Consider the following 21663-nt stretch of genomic DNA (forward strand, 5'->3'; position numbering starts at 1 on the left):
GAACGCTAACAGGCAATTATGAGACTCTATCTCAGCAATTATTAACATTTTCCAATTTATTGTTCATCATGAAATTAAATGCTTTGGGCAGCTTAGATTGCTTATAAAACTGTTCTATTTTATTTTAATCATTTTATTAATTTTTTTAGTTATTTTATATTTTTTATATATTTTTAATAAGCACTTAAATTGTTTTTTTTTTTTTATTTATTTCAAGTATTTGAATTTCAGAACAATATAAAAATCATTTTTTTAAAATACATTAATTTTTTCATTTAAAATTTACAAATTATAAATCTTTAAAAAAAATGTGATCAGATTTTTCTGGCACAGTAACAGAATGTTATTATTTATCATAACAATTTATGAAAATCAAATAAAAAAAAATAGAGACCAGTGATGTGTCCAGTGTCAAAGTTCACCCTGACATCTGTTTGGTACAGTGATTGATCTTTCCATCTTTATGTCTTTGTTTGAGTTACACGAGCAAAGGAGGGGATACAAGCGTCTATATTCTTTGTCTACGAAGTACTTAGATTGGTTTGAATAAATTATCAAACTGAGCATGCGCGTTATTAAAATTGCGCCAAACAAAAATGCTAAAAACGCCATTCTAGTAAACCTGACAAAACGATGAAGAGATAACGATGAAAACGATGATGTAATCGACCAATCAAATGCCTCTATTTATTAAAAAGGCGGTCAGCCAAGCAACAGCCTTCTATCAATCAAAAAGGTTGCAACTTTGAAACGGTACAAAGTAGTAACACAAATGATGTAACCATGAATTCTGAAATTCATGGGGATTTCTCTGTCAACAAAATTCCCTTTTCAAAGTTTGCCTGACAACTTTTCCCTCTCTTGTAACATATGGATAGTTCTCTCTTCAACGTCTTGTTTATGTTTTGTTGCGCTCAATCTTTAACTGCAACTGTATTATGTTTTGGGTGTTGTCATATTTTTGCCGAATAGAATTTATTTACAAATAATTTCAAAGTACTTATATTCTATTTTCACCTAGCAGTAACGATGAGTACTGAAGGAAAATTGGTAAAAACTGTGTTTTATTCTCTTCATTCTATATTCTTAATCATTTGAAATGCGAAGTTTTAAAATATTGATAAAGATAAAAAAAGTCTTCTCAATAAAATATTTCATAATTGACGTAATTTTGTTTTTTAATTTGACGTAATTTTTCTTTTTTTGTGTGTTCAACGCTTTTACATATTTGTATTCTATTATAGTTTAATAACCCTGAAACTCCTGGATATGTTGGATTCGCCAATTTGCCTAATCAAGTTCATAGGAAATCCGTGAAGAAAGGATTCGAATTCACTCTCATGGTTGTTGGTATGTTTTCATATAACTTATTAACCTAGCTAGGTAATTTTTTATTAACTGTCAGTTTTACAGATTCAATCCAATACCAATAATCAAACTGTCATTTCAAAAATCCGAAAAATTGCTTTTAATGATTGGTTTAAGCATTATTATTGATATTTTAATAGTACATGTCATATTGTGTTATAGGTCAAATACCAATTTTTATATATTGCTTTTTTGGGAATGGAAAAATAATCTTATAATACAGTTGAAAGTTCAAATTCTATAAAAATAAATTTTGTTTATATTCCGATGACATTTATCTTTTGTATTTATCCAGAAGCAGATTATACCTCTCTACTGTTTTGTAGCAAGACTTTTTAATCACATACGTAATAAATAACAACTCTCACTAGCTAACTTGGGAATATTTCCGTATTGTGATCTCTCTCGCCAACTAAAATCTCCAAGGTGCCAAATAGATCCAAAATCCTAATCGATCACCTTGATTATTTAAATATAATTCTTCTTGTTTTAACAATATTTGTTTTGTCCACCAGTAGATCATTTATAAATTAGAGATATGCTTTTTGCAAAAATGTACCCAAAAATATGTGTGTTCTTAGTTTTTAAGGATCTGTAGATTCTAAAGCCTAGCAGAATCACTGCTCATCATATTCTGTGGTATCTAAAAATAAACAGTATGTACCTACTTTTAAAACTTAGTAATCACTCTGTGTAGCTAGGTACTATACTTCTCCTCACTTTATTTATATATTTAATAAAATTAAATTAAAAATCTTAACTGTCTTTACTTTATTTCATAAATGCAAAATTATACTTCTTTGTCTATTATGTGCTTATTTCTAAAAAAATTAGTCCTGGGTAGCTTCATTTTTAAAATTTTGTAGACTCTGCAGACGAATAAAACAAAATAATTCTTATTGGTCTCTAAAATATTTTTATGTCATGTCAATGATAAAACAAGGATATTGGATCAAGGATTGTCAAATCAAGGTCATTTTTTAGTAAATAAAGAAAATATTAAATTTTAATTTGCACTGTCTAGCTTGGACATTCTAAAAACATTGTATCTTTATTGTAAACAATGAAATTTTTCCTAATGATGTTGCGTTAACGGAAAATACCAGCCGCAGTAAAAAGTTTCATATCTTAAGCTTTATTCTTTCTTTTTTTTATTTTATCTTGTTTTCTATGCATTTATTATTACTTTTATTATATAATTGTTTTTACTTATAAATTTAGTCTAATTTAATGTAATAATTCTACATAATGTTTGTAGGAGAGTCTGGCCTTGGGAAATCCACATTGATTAATAGTCTATTCCTGACTGACTTGTATCCTGAAAGACATATTCCTGATGCATCAGGTTATTATATGCATATAATAATAATTTTATTCATGCATTGTAGCTAGATTTATTTTTATAATTGAGTTTACTTATGTTTATGTATTTTACAATTTTGTTTTATGTGATTGTTATATTTTTATCCATTATTTTTTCTGATTTGCAATTTTTTCCTTTTTAATTCACATGTATGTTACTAACATTTGTGTTGTTCCTAATCATTCACATAATACCACCTCAGCTATATCAAAAACATGAGTCCAAAATGCTCTGGCAAAGTTGCACACCAAAATTGGTTGCAAAAGAATGTCCGTCAAGAAAAATTCCAGACTATCACGGAAGTGTTCAAATTGCACTTACGCGGGTTTCAATTTGCACTTACCGCATGTTAGGGACGATAATGAAGCTTTTTAAATGGACCGTTATGAATCCTAAAACTATCGTTTGATCCGATTTATCTCCCTTGAACTGTAAAACACCTCCAGGGTATTTTCTACCAAAGCACTGTAGGCTTAAAACTCATGGAGAAGGTGAGAAGCATCTTCTTTAGTCTAGAAGACCCAGAGCACCTGAAACAAAAGGTCTGACCTGGCTCCTTTGCCTGCAAGATTTTGCTGGGTATAAGGGAATGACCTTCACACCTTGGGTTGCCCTACCAGAAAACTAACCTTCCAACGTGCATCCCCCATTCCACCTAGTGAAACCCCTTTGTCACGGTGAGGTATCATGCAGAACTTAAGGGGACTAACATTTGTAAAAGATTTCAAAAATGTGAAATTTTCAAGATCTTAAAAATGTGAGTAAAGTGAAATGTTAAAACTAAAATGTATAATAAATATAGCAGTTCTGTAACAGCCAATTTGGGGGCTGTACAGTCATAAGGCTTAGACTCTACAACAGGGGTTTCCAACTTACATGAGGCCGGGGGCCGCAACTAAAAACTCTAGTCAAATGATGGGCTGCAACTTTATCAAAATTTTATTTAGGACTATTTTATGCTTGAAGAAGCATTAAATATTGCTTTCAGACTTTTATCAAGTTGTACAAAACAAAAGTATTGAATTACAAATTAAAATAAGAAGTAGATTTTTAGCTGAGAAATAAATTTTTTTGCTCTGTTGGTATGTTAAATTTCACAGAAACGAATAAATTGGGGTTTTTTAACGAAAGAAAAGTATTTTAAACCCATATAGATTTTTTACGAAAATTGTCTGCAAAAAAAGGACAACAAATACATTTTAGTTTGCAGGCCGCCAGTTGGTAACCACTGCTCTACAATTTTAATGGCAGTATAGTTATATGCTTTGGCCACCTTTACTCTAAGAAAAGCTTTTATCCATTAATCTAAAGCTGGGTAAGCTCGAAACTGTCACAGAGGAGGTAATAAGTAACTAGCTATAAGTATATCAAATATGAGACATTTTTAAAAATTATGTCTAAAGAATATGGTTAATTGGTAAATCTGATACTCATCAAACCTGTAAGTTGTTTTAATTTTCTTTTTTGCTATCTTAGTGACTAAAACTTCATAATCTGCTCTACTCAATTGCTTGTCACTAAAAATGTTTTTGGGTGTTAATGTTTTTCGATATCCATTTTGGGACTACTCTCCTAATGGAGATAGGGAAAAAATAACAAGTTATTTTTGATGCCAATAATTGCAATATTATGTGTTTTCTATGTATGCTAATTTTGATATTTCTTTTTTCCTTCAATGTAGAAAAAATCAAACAAACTGTGAAACTTGAGGCATCAACTGTTGAAATTGAAGAACGGGGTGTAAAATTGCGACTTACTGTTGTTGACACACCAGGTTTTGGAGATGCCATTAATAATAATGATAGGTTAGTATTCCTTTATTTGTATTGATGTATAACTTTGTTTTTTTATCATTATTTAAATTTGTATTGTTTGATTTTTCAGTTTGAAGTTTAATCCTTCCTTCAAAATTTTAAAATTAAGATTTATAATAGTTGAATGCTCATGTATATGTGCTTAATGATAGTTGGAAAACAGTAAAAATAATTAGATTTGCATTTAAACTGTGTTGTATCAAATATTAATAGTATTTTTTTTTTTCAATTTAATAATAAAGTTGATCTAATTTAACTTACAAAATTGAATTTTGTTTTAATGTTAAGAGTTTAAAATGTTATTTGTGTTGAGTTATTTGATTAATCGAAATGATGCCCTTGCTAAAGTTTTTGAGTGATAATAAACTAATAAATTCTCTTGGTAAATTTTGTGTCACAACCTTGCAGTAAATTTCAAACATGATTTCCAAATTTTTTTTTACTATGTGCCTCAAATTGCAGGATTTGCAAATAATATATAAACAAGAATTACACATATCAATAGAATGGGCTATTAATGCTGATACCAAGAGTTGAACAAATGTGCTGTTTACATGAATAGATAGCTAGTATAAGCAAATAAAATTTTCATAATGTCTAATTTCATATTCTTATCTTCATTGAAACAGAAAGGCTTTGTTTTTCTTAAAAAGTATTTAAAGTTGTGATAAGTGTAACATGTTTGTTTTCTGTAAAATTTATTTATCAAACAATATTAATTGAAAATAGAAATGTCTCATTTTAAAAGCTATCTGTATCCATTAAATCAGCTTTTTATAGAGAAAATTTGTTTTTATTCTATTTTTCATTCTCTAAATATATATATAAAGAGAAAATCAATAATTATAGTTTTGTGTTTTAAGCTAACTTGCTGAGCAAATTTTTTTTTTTTTATTTCAAAAACTGTACTAACTACATCCCTCAGAGGGTTTAACTTGCTTTAGTTCCCTTGATCCTTGATGTACCATTTTTTTCCCCATCAAACTTAGTTTATAACACTAAATAATGTTGAAAATATTGTTGTAGTTTTATGATGTTTAGCCAACACTGGCTCATGTCACGAAACTCTTGTTCAATTCTTCTGCGGAAAATAATTTTATTTTATAAGCCTAATGCAACAAATACATTGCATATTTTGAGTACGTAGTTTTGTTTTCATTTTATGAATGTTTAATTCTAGCATGTGCCATCCAACTCTGTTTAAACCAATCCTGAATTATCTGCATAAGAATTAACTTCCTCTGGAAATAATTTGAGCCTTAAATTCCAGAGTAGCTAAGTTGTTCTATATTTTATTCTATCAGTGTACTAAAACTATTTTTTTTAATTCAACAGAATAATTCAGCGTAAGTAATAAATTAAATAAACTTTAAAACTTAAAGTATTTTCTTAGGATTAGGCGAAAGAATGTATACCAAGTCAGCAATTCCAAATCGGCTGCCCTTGCTTGAAATGATATTCTCGTAGAGAGACTAAAATGTTACAGTTTAAAAAAATATTAAATTTTTAAGACTGCTTGCTACACGAAATGTTCTGAATAACAATTGGTGTATAAAGCACATATTTAGAAGTAAATAAGCAGATATTAAGATCAAAGATTTTTGAATGTCAATGAATTCAGTTATTTAAACTTAAATAATATTTTTAATAAATTTGAAAAGAGTTAAAGGTATGTAGATTTTAAAAGTGTACTGTTTATTATATAAATTTTACTCATTAGTTATTTTCATATTAGTATTTTATTTTAGTATTTTTTCATGGGATTAATATTATTTTTTTAATGTATATTTTATTTATCTTACATTCTTCTAGCTTTAAATCTATAATTCAGTATATTGATGATCAATTTGAGCGGTTTCTTCGAGATGAAAGTGGTTTAAACAGACGAAATATCAATGATAGCCGTGTTCATTGCTGCTTCTACTTCATCTCTCCTTATGGTCATGGTCTGAAGCCCCTAGATATTGAATTCATGAAACAGCTTCATGGGAAAGTAAACATAGTGCCAGTCATTGCAAAGGCTGATGCTTTGACGAAGAAAGAAGTTATGCAGTTGAAAAAAAGAGTAAGTTAGAGCATTATAGTCAGGGATAGAATTCGTGTATATTTAAATTGCATTTGCATATTTTTTGCTTATGTATTTGTTCTTTTAAAGATAATGCAAGAAATTGATGAAAATGGAATCCGCATTTATCCTCTTCCAGATTGTGATTCTGATGAAGATGAAGATTATAAGGAACAAGTAAAGCAGCTGAAGGTAAACATTTTTTTCGGAAAGTATTTTTATTATAGGAAAGAAAATATCATGTTAATTTTTTAAAGATCGGGAACCGGGGATATTTGTTTAGGAGAATGCATAGACATATTCTTCCAAGAAACATAATTTGAAGAACTTATGTGGAGTAACAATTGTGCAATAAGAATATATGTACTATTTTATTTTCAAATTTCAATTGGTACTAGTATGAAGAAAATACATTTTAAGATTTAGGAATTCTTTAGTGACTCCAAACCCACTGTATACCTAATGATGTCTATAGTTTTAGATAAATCTGGGTTCTTGAAATTCTTTCTCAAGTTAGCTTTTTTGATTATATGTATCTATATGTTTGTATGTAAATAGATATATCTATATATTACATATAAATATTGGATGGTATTACAAGGTTCGTAGTTGTTCTGATATTCCTGATTTTTTTAATGATTTATTTATTTTTATGAATTTGTTTGCATTTTGACAAGCGAGTGATTTTAAATGAATCGCTTTAATTTTTTAAAAATTTCTTTCAATAAGAAATAAGAAAAAATAGATTAAAAAAAGGGAATCCAAAACGTGTTTCAAATAAAAAATCGAACCTTTTTTTTTATCTTCCACTTTTCCTCTGAAAAACAAATTATTGCTGAATCAGTATTAAAACAAAAGTTTTCATAAGAAACCCCACCATTTTTACTAAATCGTTTCCTACTTTTGTCATTTAACACTTCTTTTAGAATCCAGTAACAGGCATTTGACCTCATGGCTATGACAGCAGGTGTCTCACGCATATGCAACTTATGAAAAGCAAAATTTTAAAGAAATAAAACATTTCTTCAATAAAAAAGAATAGATTCTGATCTCTAAAATATGCCTAAAATCAAAGTTCCTGTTGTGGCTTCTGTTTTAAAGAATGTTATTGGTTTATTTATTTGATTGTAAGTTTATCTGTTATAAGTTAGTTATTATTTAGTACTAAAAATGATCTGTGATTCTTGTAATTGTATAAAAAACTCAACATTGTGTGTTATTTTGGTTTAATTTGCAGGTGTTTTCTTACGTTTTTCCCATTTTTTTTTTTTAATTGTTTTCAGATTATGACGAATTATATTTATTCATATGAAATTTTATTGAAAGTAATATATAGTTGTATGAAATTAACCATAATTATCAGTTAGTTTCTTATAAATTTATTTCGATATATTCAATTCGATTTCTTATAAATTTATTTCGATTTATATTGAGAAATCTATTTTCTTTATTCCACTCAATTAAGGTCTATGAAAAAGTATTGCAATATTTATAAATGCTGGTTGTGTTTGTGTACAAACTGTAATAAATATTGTAAAACTGCCAGATTATCTAAGGAAGTTTTTTTTTTTTTTCCTGTAGGAAGCTGTACCATTTGCAGTGTCTGCAGCTTTATCTACCATTGAAGTTAAAGGTCGTAAAGTTCGTGGCCGCCTTTATCCTTGGGGTGTGGTTGAAATTGAAAATCCTGACCACTGTGATTTCATCAAGTTACGCACAATGCTTGTGTGAGTATATGAAATTTTCTAAAAGCTCTGTATCAGGGCTCAAACATTATTTTGATTGCTTGACATATCTGGTTTATTTTACTTTTTTCAACTAAAAAGATGTATTGGTTTTTTTAATAAAATCAAGTTTGAAAGCTTAAATATTGAGTAGCAAAAAATAATTAACATTACATTTAAGATTTGATGATCTAAATATAAAAAATAGAATTATAGTGTATGTGAGTTATACTTCTAATTATAACGAATTGACTGTAATTTAATTTATTTACAATGTAAAACATCTACAATTTTAGGTAGATTTGAAGCATGTAATTTTTTTTTAATGAAAAGTGTTTTTAAAAAATTGCTGAAATGGTTTCAACATTAATTACTATGTCATCAAGAGAACTTAAGCCCTGCAACTTCTCAGTGAACTTATTATTAACAAGACCCTATTTTCACAAATTGATGAATCAGAACTTTGGCTGAAAGAACCTGGACTCAATGCTAATTTTAGATTCACATGGCAACACACATTTTACAAAAAATCTGGGTTGATCCCTAATCTTAATATTGTGTTTAATGTTTTGCTTTATGATGGCAATTGCATGGTGCTGTGGCTGTCTTTTAAAATTTTTAGTTCTATTTGCCTTTTTATGTTTGTGATATTTTTTTCTTCCCTTTTTAGAACTCATATGCAAGATTTACAAGAAGTCACTCAAGATCTCCATTATGAAAACTACCGATCTGAAAGGTTAGCTGGAAAAACAACTGCTAAAAAACCTGCGTAAGTTTATAATTTTTATCATTGATTAATTTGATTCTAAGATTTTACATTTTAAAAAAAACTATTTTGTTCTTCCATTATGTTCTATGTTTGTTTGTTCCATTATGTTTGTTCTTAACTGAGATTATGAAACTCAGGTTTTGATTTTGACATGTTTTGTTACAATACTATCCGTACTCAGGGCTAAAGAGAATACAAGGGCTAGTTCACTCCGCTCTTAGAGCTGAAGCTACGATTTCCCTCCTCATGACGTCACTGTGTCCACAGATCTCGGAGATCGCAAGCAAAGATATGATAACTTTGCATCTTTCTCTTTGTAAAAATAAGTTAGACTTTTTCTGGTTTTTAGCCTTCAAACTTTACGTTATTAACACATTATTTCCGTTCATAAACATAGTTTAAAAAAACTTTCTTGGTTATTATATTAAAAAAAATACCATTTTAAACTTATAAAAATGTTTTGCTAGTTGGTGAAAATGACACGATAAATACTTTATTTTAAAAAGTTCAGTTTTAACTTTAACTATTAAGAAAAATGAAGGCATATATCGACACTTTTTTTATCTACATATTCTTTTCTAAAGATAAGTTAAGTTAAATTTAGAATCCCTGATTTTAAAATATGTCGTTAATAGCAATTTGTTCATACTTAATCATTAGGAAACATCAACCTTAAACGCTAATTACTGAAACAAAATAATAATTTAGGTTCATAATGACATTAGAAATTTTACAATTGTTTATAGACATTTAAATTTACGATGATATAATTTATAGATATTTAAATTGAAGAGAATATAATTTTTTAAAAAAATCATAAATATTTAGAATAACTACATTAAAAAATATGTTATGAAATTAGGAGAATTTCAACTATATACTATATATTTTATTTATACTTTTTACTTACATTTTAATTTTCTTTGACTTTATCCATTTTTTAATTCTTTTCACCTGCCTTTCTTTATGAAATAACGAGGCGGTTTCTATTTAGATAATGAATTTTTATAAAAGTTCTTTACGACAGAATAAACGTATTGCTGTTTTATATTAACTGTGTCATTTTGGAATCCATTCTTTACATAGTTGTTCATTTACTTTAGGGAACACGCGAAAAATTATACTTTCTCCTTTTGTTTTTATATCAGAATTTTTTCAAGTTGCAATAGCGCAAACTGGCATTTCGATAATAGTTTAAATTCTTGTAAATTCACTGCAAAAACTGAGGAAAGTCATTATAGAAAATAACAAATGTCTTAGAATATCTCGCAAAAAGAAATGATCCAATATTAGTTAGAGCTAGTAAGGCCAAACGCTCCGTTCTTGAAGTAAAAGTGCGAGCTTTGCGCCAAAGTGACGTCACTAGAGTGACGTCGGAGGATCGGCGCGGCAAGAGATACTTCAAAGGAGTGAACCAGCCCTTCTATTCTCTTTAGCCCTGATCCGTACTATATTGGTTACGAAATGATATGGCGCAATGTGAGAATATTTTAATAGTCTGTTATTGCAATCTATTTTTCCCACGTATTTATAATACTTCTTATTGCTTTATTAATGAAGAATCCCTTTAAATAAATTTAACAATATTAGTAATAATTTAACAAATATTTTAACATTTATTAATGCAATAGCCCTATATTATATTGTGTGCTGCTTTCTCACAACTTTTATTTCTAACCAATTAATTGTAATACAAACAAAGCACTTCGACAAATGAAGTAATTGATTTGAAGACTCTTAGCAATTTTAATAAAAAATTCTCTTGAAATACCTAAAACGTCACAGAATTTTTTTTTTTTTTCTGAATTTAAGTAGTTTAAATTATGTGAGACTACCGTGATTTCGAAAAGTTTGGGAACCAACTTCAGCAGTTGGGTGTTTACCAGTTTATCTGTATTGTAGAGATTACTTTGTCCTAAATCATTATTTTAAACAAAGACAGGTTAGAAAATGTAGTTAAATAAAATTAGTTTTCAATAGATAGATGATTTTAATTCTGTGCATATACTTATCAATTTTATTTTTGTACTCATTTAAAACTAAGTCTTATTTTTATGTGCAGTGTTTCTCAAGAGATATCTGATAAAGATCGAATCTTGCAAGAAAAAGAAGCTGAATTAAAACGGATGCAAGAAATGCTCCAACAGATGCAGCAGAAGATCAAAGAAGAGGAGCAACGAAACTCCACACCATCTCCAACGAATCAGTCCCCTCAGCTTCCCCATAAATAACTGAAGTTCCTTCATTATCAGCTTTGCATTTCTTTGTAAATGAATTGCCACAATTCTTTGTTTTTCTTGTTTATCATTTTAGCTTTTGTAAATTCTGTGGCTAGTCAACTTTTTTATTGATTTGTTTATCTTGCCATTTTTTTGTTTGTAATCAAAAAAAATTTCTTTTTGTTAAAAATTTAAAAAACTTAACAAAATCTCGTTAAACTGTAAAAAAGAAGAAAAAGAAGCATTTTCAGTTTTAGTATTGTCTTTTCCCCCCTCTCTAGAATATTTATATTAACTTTCTTTTAAAATGCTCTTTAAAAGAGATTTAAAAACTTTTGTCCTTCATTTTTATTTTTCATATAAACAAGTAAAAGTTTTTGTTTTGTGGATATGTTTACCTTCTTGCCATTTTTTTGTGTTAGTAATAAATAAGTTTTTTCTATAGATTACATTCATTATACATGATTAGATTGTAAAGAAAAAATATTGTTCTTCATAGATTTAAATATGTAGTTGATTCTCGATCAACCTCAACCAAAATGGTCGGGAAGGACCCAATTTCAGATAATGGAATTTGTGCTAATTTTGATGAACAGTTTTTAAAAAAATATCAATGAAATTTTTAATTATTGTACAGTAGGTTATTTATAATTATGAAAGTGAGTGAACAGATATTTTAATGTTTTTAGATTTACAATTACTATTTTTGTAGAAAAAAATAGAGATGTTTACTTAAACAGTTTTGTGTAAAATGATATCATGGGATTTTTCTTTACATTTTTAACTCTTATATTGAACTAATTTTGCATCAACTTTTGCACAAATAAGATTTCAGCATTTACCTTTTCTTCTTTTTTTTTTTTCTTTTGCTGTGTTGGATAGTTTTTATCCTAGTTAATGGAGAGTCAATTCTCTATCATATCACTCTTTTGTAACTTTTTGTATTAAATTTTATTGTTATATATGCTTCTGTTAAAAAATAGTTTTTTTCTTTTTTATAATAGAAAAAAAAATTTATCATTGGATTCTTGGATTTAAATGTGTTAAGGAATCTATTTTCTTTGAATCAGTTAAGCTGAAATATTATCCAACTTTTGTTTTCATTTTCTCTCATTAGAAACATTTCTCTTCTGCCAATATTGAAATTTTTTAAAAAAAAAAGTATATGCAGTGCCAGAAACCAGATTGAAAACTTTGTCTGAATTGTTGTGCTCTTAATTTTCTCCCCTATCTGTGCATTTCTTTTTATTAGTATATTTTTATACTCCTAGATTTTTTTTTCCTCATTTTTTAACCTGATATGTTTATTTATTTCTCTGTGTGTTGTGTAGTTTTAAAACCTCATTGAAATTTTTAAATGCAAGGCAACAACTAAAGTTTTTTATTTTTATTTTCCAAAATACAATAAATTTTAACTACTTCCTTTCAGTTGGTTTGTGAAAACCCAAAAATGATTCAGCTATTGAAATGAAATGTTAATAGCGATATATTATGTTTATTTTTATTTGTGAAAGAGAGTCATTATGATGATTGAGATAAATATCTAAAAATCTTTTCTTTTGAAGTAGTAAAAAAAAAAATTTTGTTATATTTATACAATTTTAAAAATGAATTCAATATTAAAAAATTCATAGTTTTGATTATTTTAATATGTTATTCTAAACGTGCTAAATAAAAAATCCTATTGTAACCTTTTATGTTTTTCTTTTTTACCATTTTATTAAAATTATAATCAAATTTAGTTATTTAATAATGTATTTCTTAATCAGTAGATTAAGATCTTATTTCATAATATCTTGAACTTCTATTAACATTTTATTTATTATGTCTTCCTTTGTGTGCAGTAGTTTGCTATGGGAAGTGCCTGTAAGAGATTGCGTAACTTTAAAATTTTCGAATTGTTTTTGTCTATTTTATAATCAAACTACTTAGGATAAGCCATAATATTTTTTTATATTGCTGATGTTACAATTTGTCTTTTAACAACATCACCTATCAATTAAAATTATATGCTGCAGTCTCTAAAATTTGTTTTCGGCTATTTAATTTCAAAGATATTTTGTGTATGTTCTCACTTGGAAAAAATTTTAACATTTTTCTGAAAAGTATGCATTTTAACTTTGTAAATTGTAAAACAATGTTTCTAGTTTGTTTTCAGATTGCATTTATTTTTCTTTAAGCATTAATTTTTAAATAACAGATTTGTTTTACTCTATAATTAAAATGTGTGTTCAAAATTATAAAAATGTTTGTTATTTTTATATCTTAGCTAGAGTTATGAGTCATTGAAAAAAAATCTGTAATTTTCAAAATTTTATTTATTGTACCTGCAACGTTTCTGTATGTATGTAGGAAGTACAATGAGGTGCACAATTCTTCCCTTTTTTTAGGAGGTGGGTGGGGTCTAATGAATTAAGCTTTTATTGATAATAATTTATGTATGATACTCGGAGTAACTTTTTTGTAAGGCAAACTATTGAGTATAAACTGAAGAAATATCATAATAACATTAATTTTTTAATGATTGATTGCAATATACCACTTGATCACATTAATCAATAGCATTGACTGTTTAATTTAGTTGATATTGCAATTATATGTATAGATAACTGGAATAATTAAGTGCCTGGTTAAAGTATGATGTTCACTACAAAAAGTGTATGACAGAATATTGATTAACAAAATAAAAACAAGCTTTGTTCAAAGATATTGTTCATGAGCTTAGTATCAAACATTTTAACTGTTGTAGCATGAACTACATTAGAAAAGAATAAACATTGCTGGATACATTATTGAACCATTCAAGGTTAGGTTGTATGCATACTTTTATATACTTTTGTTCACGAGTATGTTAACAAATATAATATTGATCAATAAAAACTATGTTGCATTGTATTGAAATATACATTGTTTACACACTAGTGAGACTTAGTAATAAGTCAGTTTATTTTTGTGCATGAGTCTAATAAGAAATATAATAATAGATAATAAAATCTACAATGTGTGAGAATAAGCAATGCTGATTTACGAGTGAGACAATCAAAGATTTTCTTAGTTTTGCTTTGGTTTTGATAAATGATTTTAGTTTCAATTGAAGCTACATTCTATTAAAATAAACGTTTGTACATTTATAAGACTTAAAGAATTCATACTCTTATTTATTTTTGTTCTTTAGCATAGCAAAAAATATTTAATAATTGTTAATAAAAAGCTACTTAGTGAATACATAAGTGAGATATTCAAAGATTTCCTAAATTTTTTTATAATAAATAAGGTCTTTATCTAATTAGGAACTTGTTATTTAACTTCGTTATGCTGATTGCATGACGGAATTTATAAGAAAAATGTACTAAATGTTAATGTAATGCTAGTATTTTTTACAGACTTTCAGTGTTATTGTATTATAAATAGAATATTTTAAAGGGATGAAAGAAAAAAAAGATAGCATTTTATTAGTTTATTTTTAGCTTCTTTCTCTGAAAATATTATTTTACATATTTCACAAGTGTGCTTTAGTTCATTTTTATTCTCCTTTTTAAAAGTTCCAGTTTGTTAGATATGTAACATTAAGTTTCAGCATCCATGTTTAATTTTTTTTTGTTTGTTTGTTTAATTTATAGTCATTGTGCAGCAACTTATTTTAATGCATTATTTTTGCTACCTACATTTGTGTGTGCATCATTTTAATATAATTTGTTAATATTACTATACTGATTATATATGTTTTATACTGCAGTTTTTAGTATTCTTAATTTTACTTTTATAATGTTTTTATGGTAGTTATTTGTAGAAAAAATAGTCTTGTTATAGTTGCATTTACATTTAAAGATCTCTTCCAAAAAGTATTTGTCATGCATCTTTCATCTTCAATTGAATTTGTGTGCTAATTGTGTACTTAAAGGTGCCTTATGAAAGTAAATAAAGCTCTATTTCGTTTCATTTTTTCATTCAAGTTTGTGGCAATTTTTTTCTATTTCTGTCAAACTTTGTTTTCCATATAATTCATAGTATGACATTTATGATTTTACCGATTTGAATATACTGGAATATGATACACTGGGTGGCCATAATTAAACTAAAAGGTATTCAAAGCCCGATAACTGGAAAATTGCTGAGCCAAATTTAAAATAGATACGATTTACACAAAATTCAAACATAATATTCACTCAAAAAAAAAACATTTTTTTTTTCTTTTGAAAATTAAATTTCTGTAGTCTAAATTGTATCTACTGGGAATTTGGTAAAGTTTGAATCAGCAAATAATGGGGTGGACAAAATAATGGAAACACTTCTATGCTAGATTTTTTCATATTTCCTCAGAAATACTTAACGAAATGTTTTTTAACTTCAGAAGTGTTTAGATAATGTGATTTCTTATACATTTATACATATCAATGAAGTTTAGAGGCTTTAAGGACAGACAATAAATTACAAACAGAAAATGTTTTCGGACACCCTATCTAAAAAATTTAGCAATGGATTTGTAACTTGAGATAGTTAGTTTGATTACTATTTGCAATAATTACGCAAATTTTCGTAAGCCTAGCTTAAATATTTTTCGTAAGCCTCGCTTAATTATTCTTTTAAAAAATACGAGAACTACTTAGAAAATTGCTTGAAATTTTTAAGATATTCAAATCTGACTTTTTTTACCAAATTCGTTTCACTATTGGCGATCGAAATGGGCTACATAAGGCAGAACTCTCCACCTATGGCAGCACTTAGCATGCTTTCACCATAGCGTGTGGAGAGTCATAGAAAAAGGAAGTACGCTAGTTTCTCTCTTGATTTTCAAATGCATTAAAAACTTTTAAAACTACACTGAACATAGTTTTAAAAGAAAGCGTCATGGAAATTTTAAAAAATATTTTTGACAATTAAATACGAAAAATATTAAGAAAGGAAAAAATATCGCAGTACGGAACCGGTCTTCGTTCCAGATGGCGTATTCGAACGTTGCGATCGCAAATAGTTTTCTAACTTAAAAGTTTTTTCAAATTTTAAAGAGAAAAAAATTATAATTTTAATAATTTTGTTTAGTTTTATTAAATATTTTTAAAGTTATAGCATATAAAAGTGTAAAACAAAAAATATTAGTTTTTTATTTAAAAAAATGTGTTAACTCCATAAATATTTCAGCTAGGCTTACGAAATTTTGTGTAATGATTGCATATAATAATCAAAATAGCTTTCACAAGTTAGAACTCTTTTGCTACTTTTTGTGGTGTAAGGTGTTTAAAAGCATCATTTTCCGTTTATAATTTATTGTTGGTCCCTCAAACTCTTAAAAGCTTTAAACTTCATTGATATGTGTGAGATATCGCATGATCTAAACACTTCTGAAATTATAAAATATTTCGTTACGTATTTCTGAAGAAGTATGAAAAAATGTTTTAGTATAGAAGTGTTTCCATTATTTAGTCCACCCCCTATGTATAGTTCCCTAAACACAGCCCTTTCTGTATAATTTTAGAATTTTTATTTAAAAATGTATTAAAGAGAGTAAACACACGATGAATCAAAAACGCTAACGAAACCTGACAAGTCACAACTAAGTAAAACATGTCTAAATACATTAAAACTTGTTTGTTGAAAACGGAAACAGTTACAGAAAATTATTAATTACACCTTCGATTTTCATCAGGCAATAAAATTGGTTTTGATCCTTCCTGTCTTCTCACTTATATGACTGAGTTTTGTAGTACTTTTGTTTCTTCCTTGCTTAAATAATAATTTACCACTAATAATGTGTATACTTTGGACTTCATTTGTAACAAGGATTTTTCCTATATATTTTTAGAATCCCTGTCAAAAATGTGGTGATTGAGATATGTTACGATTTAAATTTGGTAATGACGAAACGCAGTGTATGTATAATACAGTGAAACCTGCCAAGTTGACCACCCTTGTAAGTTGGGCACCTGCATAAGTTGACCTCAATTATCAAGAACGGAATTTTTCCTATATAATATAAAGAAGCAAAACCTTTGTAGCTTGACCACCTGTCTATCTTGTATGTTGACCACTGAAATAAGTCAATTTTGTCTAGGAGTATTATGAAATTCTATTCTAAAACCCTCATAAGTTGACCAGAAAAAAAATTCAGAAAATTTTCTGTCATTTTTGCAATGTATGTTAAAATTTCACTTGTTTGGTGAAATAGTGTGAAAAGCTAATCTAAACCCTTTTGTGAGTTGACCCTCAGGGGAAACTATAAGGGGTCAGCTTTTGACCATTTCTTTCATCCGTTCATTGAAAACAGGTGTGTGAGTAGAAAAGTTGCAAAAGTGAGCTATTGAATAAGTGAATGCTCTAAATATGCTTTGATCCTTTATTTATGGTCTTTGATCTTTAAGTGTAGTAAATAAATTTTAAAGTGTTCAAATAATTTTATTTCGTTGAAGTTTTCAAATTACATGTTTTCGTGTTCTGATATTTTAAGAAATTATACTTTTTAAACATTTCACATGCATAACTAACAAAATAACTCTTAAAAAAAATTTTTTTGTTAAATATTAGAATTATATGTATCAAATTGAAGTTCATTCAGGTTTAAACACATTTCTTAAGATATTCATTTGCATATTTTCTGAATAAAATTTTTAAGTCAAGTAAAAAAAAAAAAATTAAATATATAGCAACATGATATAGGAAACGAAAAAGTAAACAATGACCCACCCCCTCTAGAAGTTGACCACTAAAACAATGCACCACAAGTGGTCAACATACACAAGTTTCACTGTAGTAGTTTATATGCATTAATTGCCATGAAAATTAGCACTGTTCGAAAGACTTGTCAAAATAAAAAGAAATTTTACATATGTAAGTACAACGTTGGTATTAGAGAGTGATTAAAAAATCAAAGCAAATTGCGTAAACAGAATTGAGGCTATCATCACTCGTACGCGATGGTTTTTGCTTCCCAAATTAAATCTTTATTCATCACTGAAGACGCTGGTTCCATTCGGTCGCAGTCTAACCCCGTCGAGAACGGCGCCATTCCAAACGGAAGCAACATTGGGTTTCAAGCGTGCCTACGTTGTACAGTAGCACATCGCTTCTACAGCTGGTCTGATGGTATAGGATGCCATTGCATATGACATACGATCACCCCTAATATTGATCTAAGGCGCCATGACAGCCTAGCGGTACGTTCGTGACATTCATCAGTCACATGTGTTGCCACTCATGGTAGGGCTCCTAGGAGCCATTTTTTTAACGAGGCACCATAGAAAGCAAAGGTATCAGAGAAACACCTTTACCACATTACCACCCTTCCCTGGCTTGCTCGATCCCCACCTAATGAGACTATCTAGGGCTACTTGCGCAACGGCAAGTTGAATTGTGTATAGTCGATGTAGCGTTATTTTTACAGCTACTGTGTAACGAAATATGGACATCAAACATCATAAGGAACTTGTAGGAATTAATGCCAGATCGTATAATATTCTGCAAGAAGTGGCTGTAGACTGTAGAGGATACTAAAACCTCCATTCATTTGCATTTTTTCCAGCAATAAATGATCCTTTTGTTTTGATCTTTTGATCACTTATTTATATCAAAGTCGTTTATTACTTATGTCAAAGTTTTACTTATATCAAAGTTTTCTGTCAGCTCTTTCTTGGCTCACTAATTTTTATGGCATTGAGAGAGTAAAAATGTGTGCACAGAAATTTTATTATGATCTGTAATTCTACATTAAATATCCTCTCTGGATTTCAAATATTGTGAAATTTATGAAATTTAAGGGAAACACGCAAAAATAATTGAAACAATTTTTTCCTAATCTATTGGAGCAGATCATACTATGATTTGTAATCGAAGCAGAATAATGTCAAAAATATTCTGTCAGGTTTACACACTATCCGTATATTTACTGTGACTAACATCGGTCTAGTCCCTATTATGCAATTATATAGACATCCATTCTTTATTCTTTCGCAAAAATATGAATTTTAGTGTTCTATTTTAAGTTTATAAAGTAAATATGCGAGCTTCGACATGAAATATGTATGTTTAACACGTTCACCCCGGGAAAAGTGAAAATACTGGTACGGGAAAAAAGAAAATACTGGTAGAAGAACTATTTCAATATTAGAAAATATTCGGGAGGAGTTAATCTATTCTCAACAATAACAATTCACTGTAAGGAAATTTATCACGGCGAAGAAGCAATTCAATATAGAAATTGCATCCGTTAAAAACAATTGGCATGATCGTGTTAATGGTGGAATAAGTTCACAAGAAAAAATTTATGGATTTAAAAAAAAAAAATTTGGATCGATAAAACAATTCGGAAAACAAAAAATATAGTTAACTATATATAGTATATATAGTACTATACACATATACTATATTTAGTAGTATAGGGTAATTACCCACGAAACTACTATTACTACTTATAGAAATAATTATATATAACATGCGAAAACTACTATTTTTTTCACCATTAACTTATACTGGGAGTGTCTCATACCATTACATTGTGTATTGGGCGTTAACTTACATTGACTCATTCACCATATAAATTTCAGGTGCGTTTAATAATAATTGTTTTTTAATTTTTTATTGTTTTAATCCTTCCCAGGCTGTAACGCTAGATAGAACCACTTTTGTTATAGGTTTTTTTCTCTCGCTTTTCAGCAATATATGAAGTGCGTATCAAAAGTCATGAAATGTATATACTTTCCGTACCTTTACTGATCCCAGCGTACATGTATTATTAAGTGGAAAGAACCCTTAACTTCACATTGTATAAGATAGTTTTTTTTTTTTTTAACTAGGAAACTGCTGACGCATACGAGAAAAAAAGTTGAAAGCATTTTCCAGTTTAGAGAAAAGAAAATTAGAATCAGGGACCAGTAACAAGATGGATATTATGATCATTGCGTCACACATTGATGGACATAAAAGGGGGATATATATTTTATCCCAAGTACAATTGCGTAAAATGTTTGACATATGGGTAGACTTAAACTAGACTCTTTCATTTTTATGCTTGGTCACTATTATTTAGGTGGAATTTTATGGATCCATATTGTTTGTCTATAGTAAAAACACCCTTAGCCAGTCATCTGCATCCGTGGAGGTGACTATGGTAAATAGGTTTAACTATTCCAAATAGGGGTGTGGGGACGGCGAAAAAAAAAGGGAATATTTTTCTTCGGTTTATAGTGTTAGCCCTTAAAGGAAGAGAAGCTACTAGCTTCTCTTCCTTGAGGGTACCCTCGATGAAATGAGCTATTCTTGTTTCCATAGCAGCAGACGGCCTCAGACTTTGTGGTGGTGGTGGGGGGGGGAGTTTTTACGGTAGACAAACTATACTTATACGAAATATGAGTGACTACCGAAAAAGACGAAGATGAAAACATCCTAATTAAAAATAATATTTATTGTCGTTTTACATGTTTCTCGGAGTTTTTATTTTTAGGACATGGTTTTTGCCATCAATTCTGCCTATTTTTCGGATGTTCAAGAAAGAATAAGAAAAGGAGTCACCTGCATGCTAAAAGGCGTGGCTATTAGCCAGGGACCTGCTTACTACATATGTAGATATCATGACCGTTTGCCCAACCACATGACTCTGCGCTACTGAGAGTTCCTACTAAAGCACGTGCTATCTCGTACAAGATGAAAAAACATACCAAAGCTACCCTTCATCACCAGACAGACCACTTTTCTGCTGGCTTGAAGGTTTTTGAAGTTTAGTCTTCATCATAAGGATAACAAATCTAGGAAGATAAATCGCCTGCCGTATGCGAGAAAAACAATGAGGATTCTTGTAATCTGTGATTTTAATCAGATGTATTGCTTTCATTTATGCCTGCAACATTATTGCAGGTTTCAAAGTTTCAGCTTCCAGGAACGTTTAGTTGGGGACTAACCATTGAAAGCCTTCTCTCGTTTGATGCCACCCTCAAGTAAAGAAAACACACAGAAGAAGCTTTACGTATCTGGAACTATGTAACACATAATTTATAGTAAAAATTACAAAGCTTGTTCAATATTATGGTTGAATGACGTGGTTTCCAGTAGATCACCGAGTTAAAAGATCAGTAGCAGTGATCAGTGGAATGATGGGTGACCACTTTGATTAACCTGCGAAGGGACCGAGGGTGTGTGGTATTGATCCTTGTTAAACTGTTCCACTGTAAAGCCTTCGATTTCATGCGCAAGTCGTTGGGCTACCAAAGAGAAGGAGCCACATCCTCAGCAGAGGATCGAAATTATGATGGCATCTATTTGGATCATCCTCAGAGATGTTTCTCCGATCTTCGCCAATAGCTTATTGTGTAGCTCTCTTGCAATCTGAATCAACCATAAAAAGTTCGATTTCATCCG

General features: G+C 28.9%; 1 protein-coding gene across 1 annotated transcript; it reads left to right on the plus strand.

Annotated features, from left to right (window-relative positions):
* Positions 1 to 880: 880 nt before the first annotated feature.
* Positions 881 to 12452, plus strand: Septin1 (Septin 1). Its single transcript, XM_043043447.3, has 9 exons — positions 881 to 1050; positions 1245 to 1350; positions 2627 to 2713; positions 4413 to 4536; positions 6358 to 6610; positions 6701 to 6802; positions 8192 to 8337; positions 9005 to 9103; positions 11166 to 12452. Exons 1-9 carry the CDS (start codon positions 1030 to 1032, stop codon positions 11332 to 11334), a joined length of 1107 nt encoding a protein of 368 aa, XP_042899381.2. The 5' UTR covers positions 881 to 1029; the 3' UTR covers positions 11335 to 12452.
* Positions 12453 to 21663: the final 9211 nt, after the last annotated feature.

This window comes from Parasteatoda tepidariorum, chromosome 8, assembly GCF_982258835.1.
Source record: "Parasteatoda tepidariorum strain Cologne lab strain chromosome 8, Ptep-v5.0, whole genome shotgun sequence".
Taxonomy (NCBI): Eukaryota; Metazoa; Arthropoda; class Arachnida; order Araneae; family Theridiidae; genus Parasteatoda; species Parasteatoda tepidariorum.

Excerpts from the sequence above, each read along its gene's own strand:
- Septin1 (XM_043043447.3), top strand. The coding sequence starts at position 1,030 with ATGAGTACTGAAGGAAAATTG. Across the intron at positions 1,051-1,244 it reads TGAGTACTGAAGGAAAATTG|TTTAATAACCCTGAAACTCC; the intron begins GTAAAAACTGTG and ends ATTCTATTATAG. Across the intron at positions 6,611-6,700 it reads TTATGCAGTTGAAAAAAAGA|ATAATGCAAGAAATTGATGA; the intron begins GTAAGTTAGAGC and ends GTTCTTTTAAAG.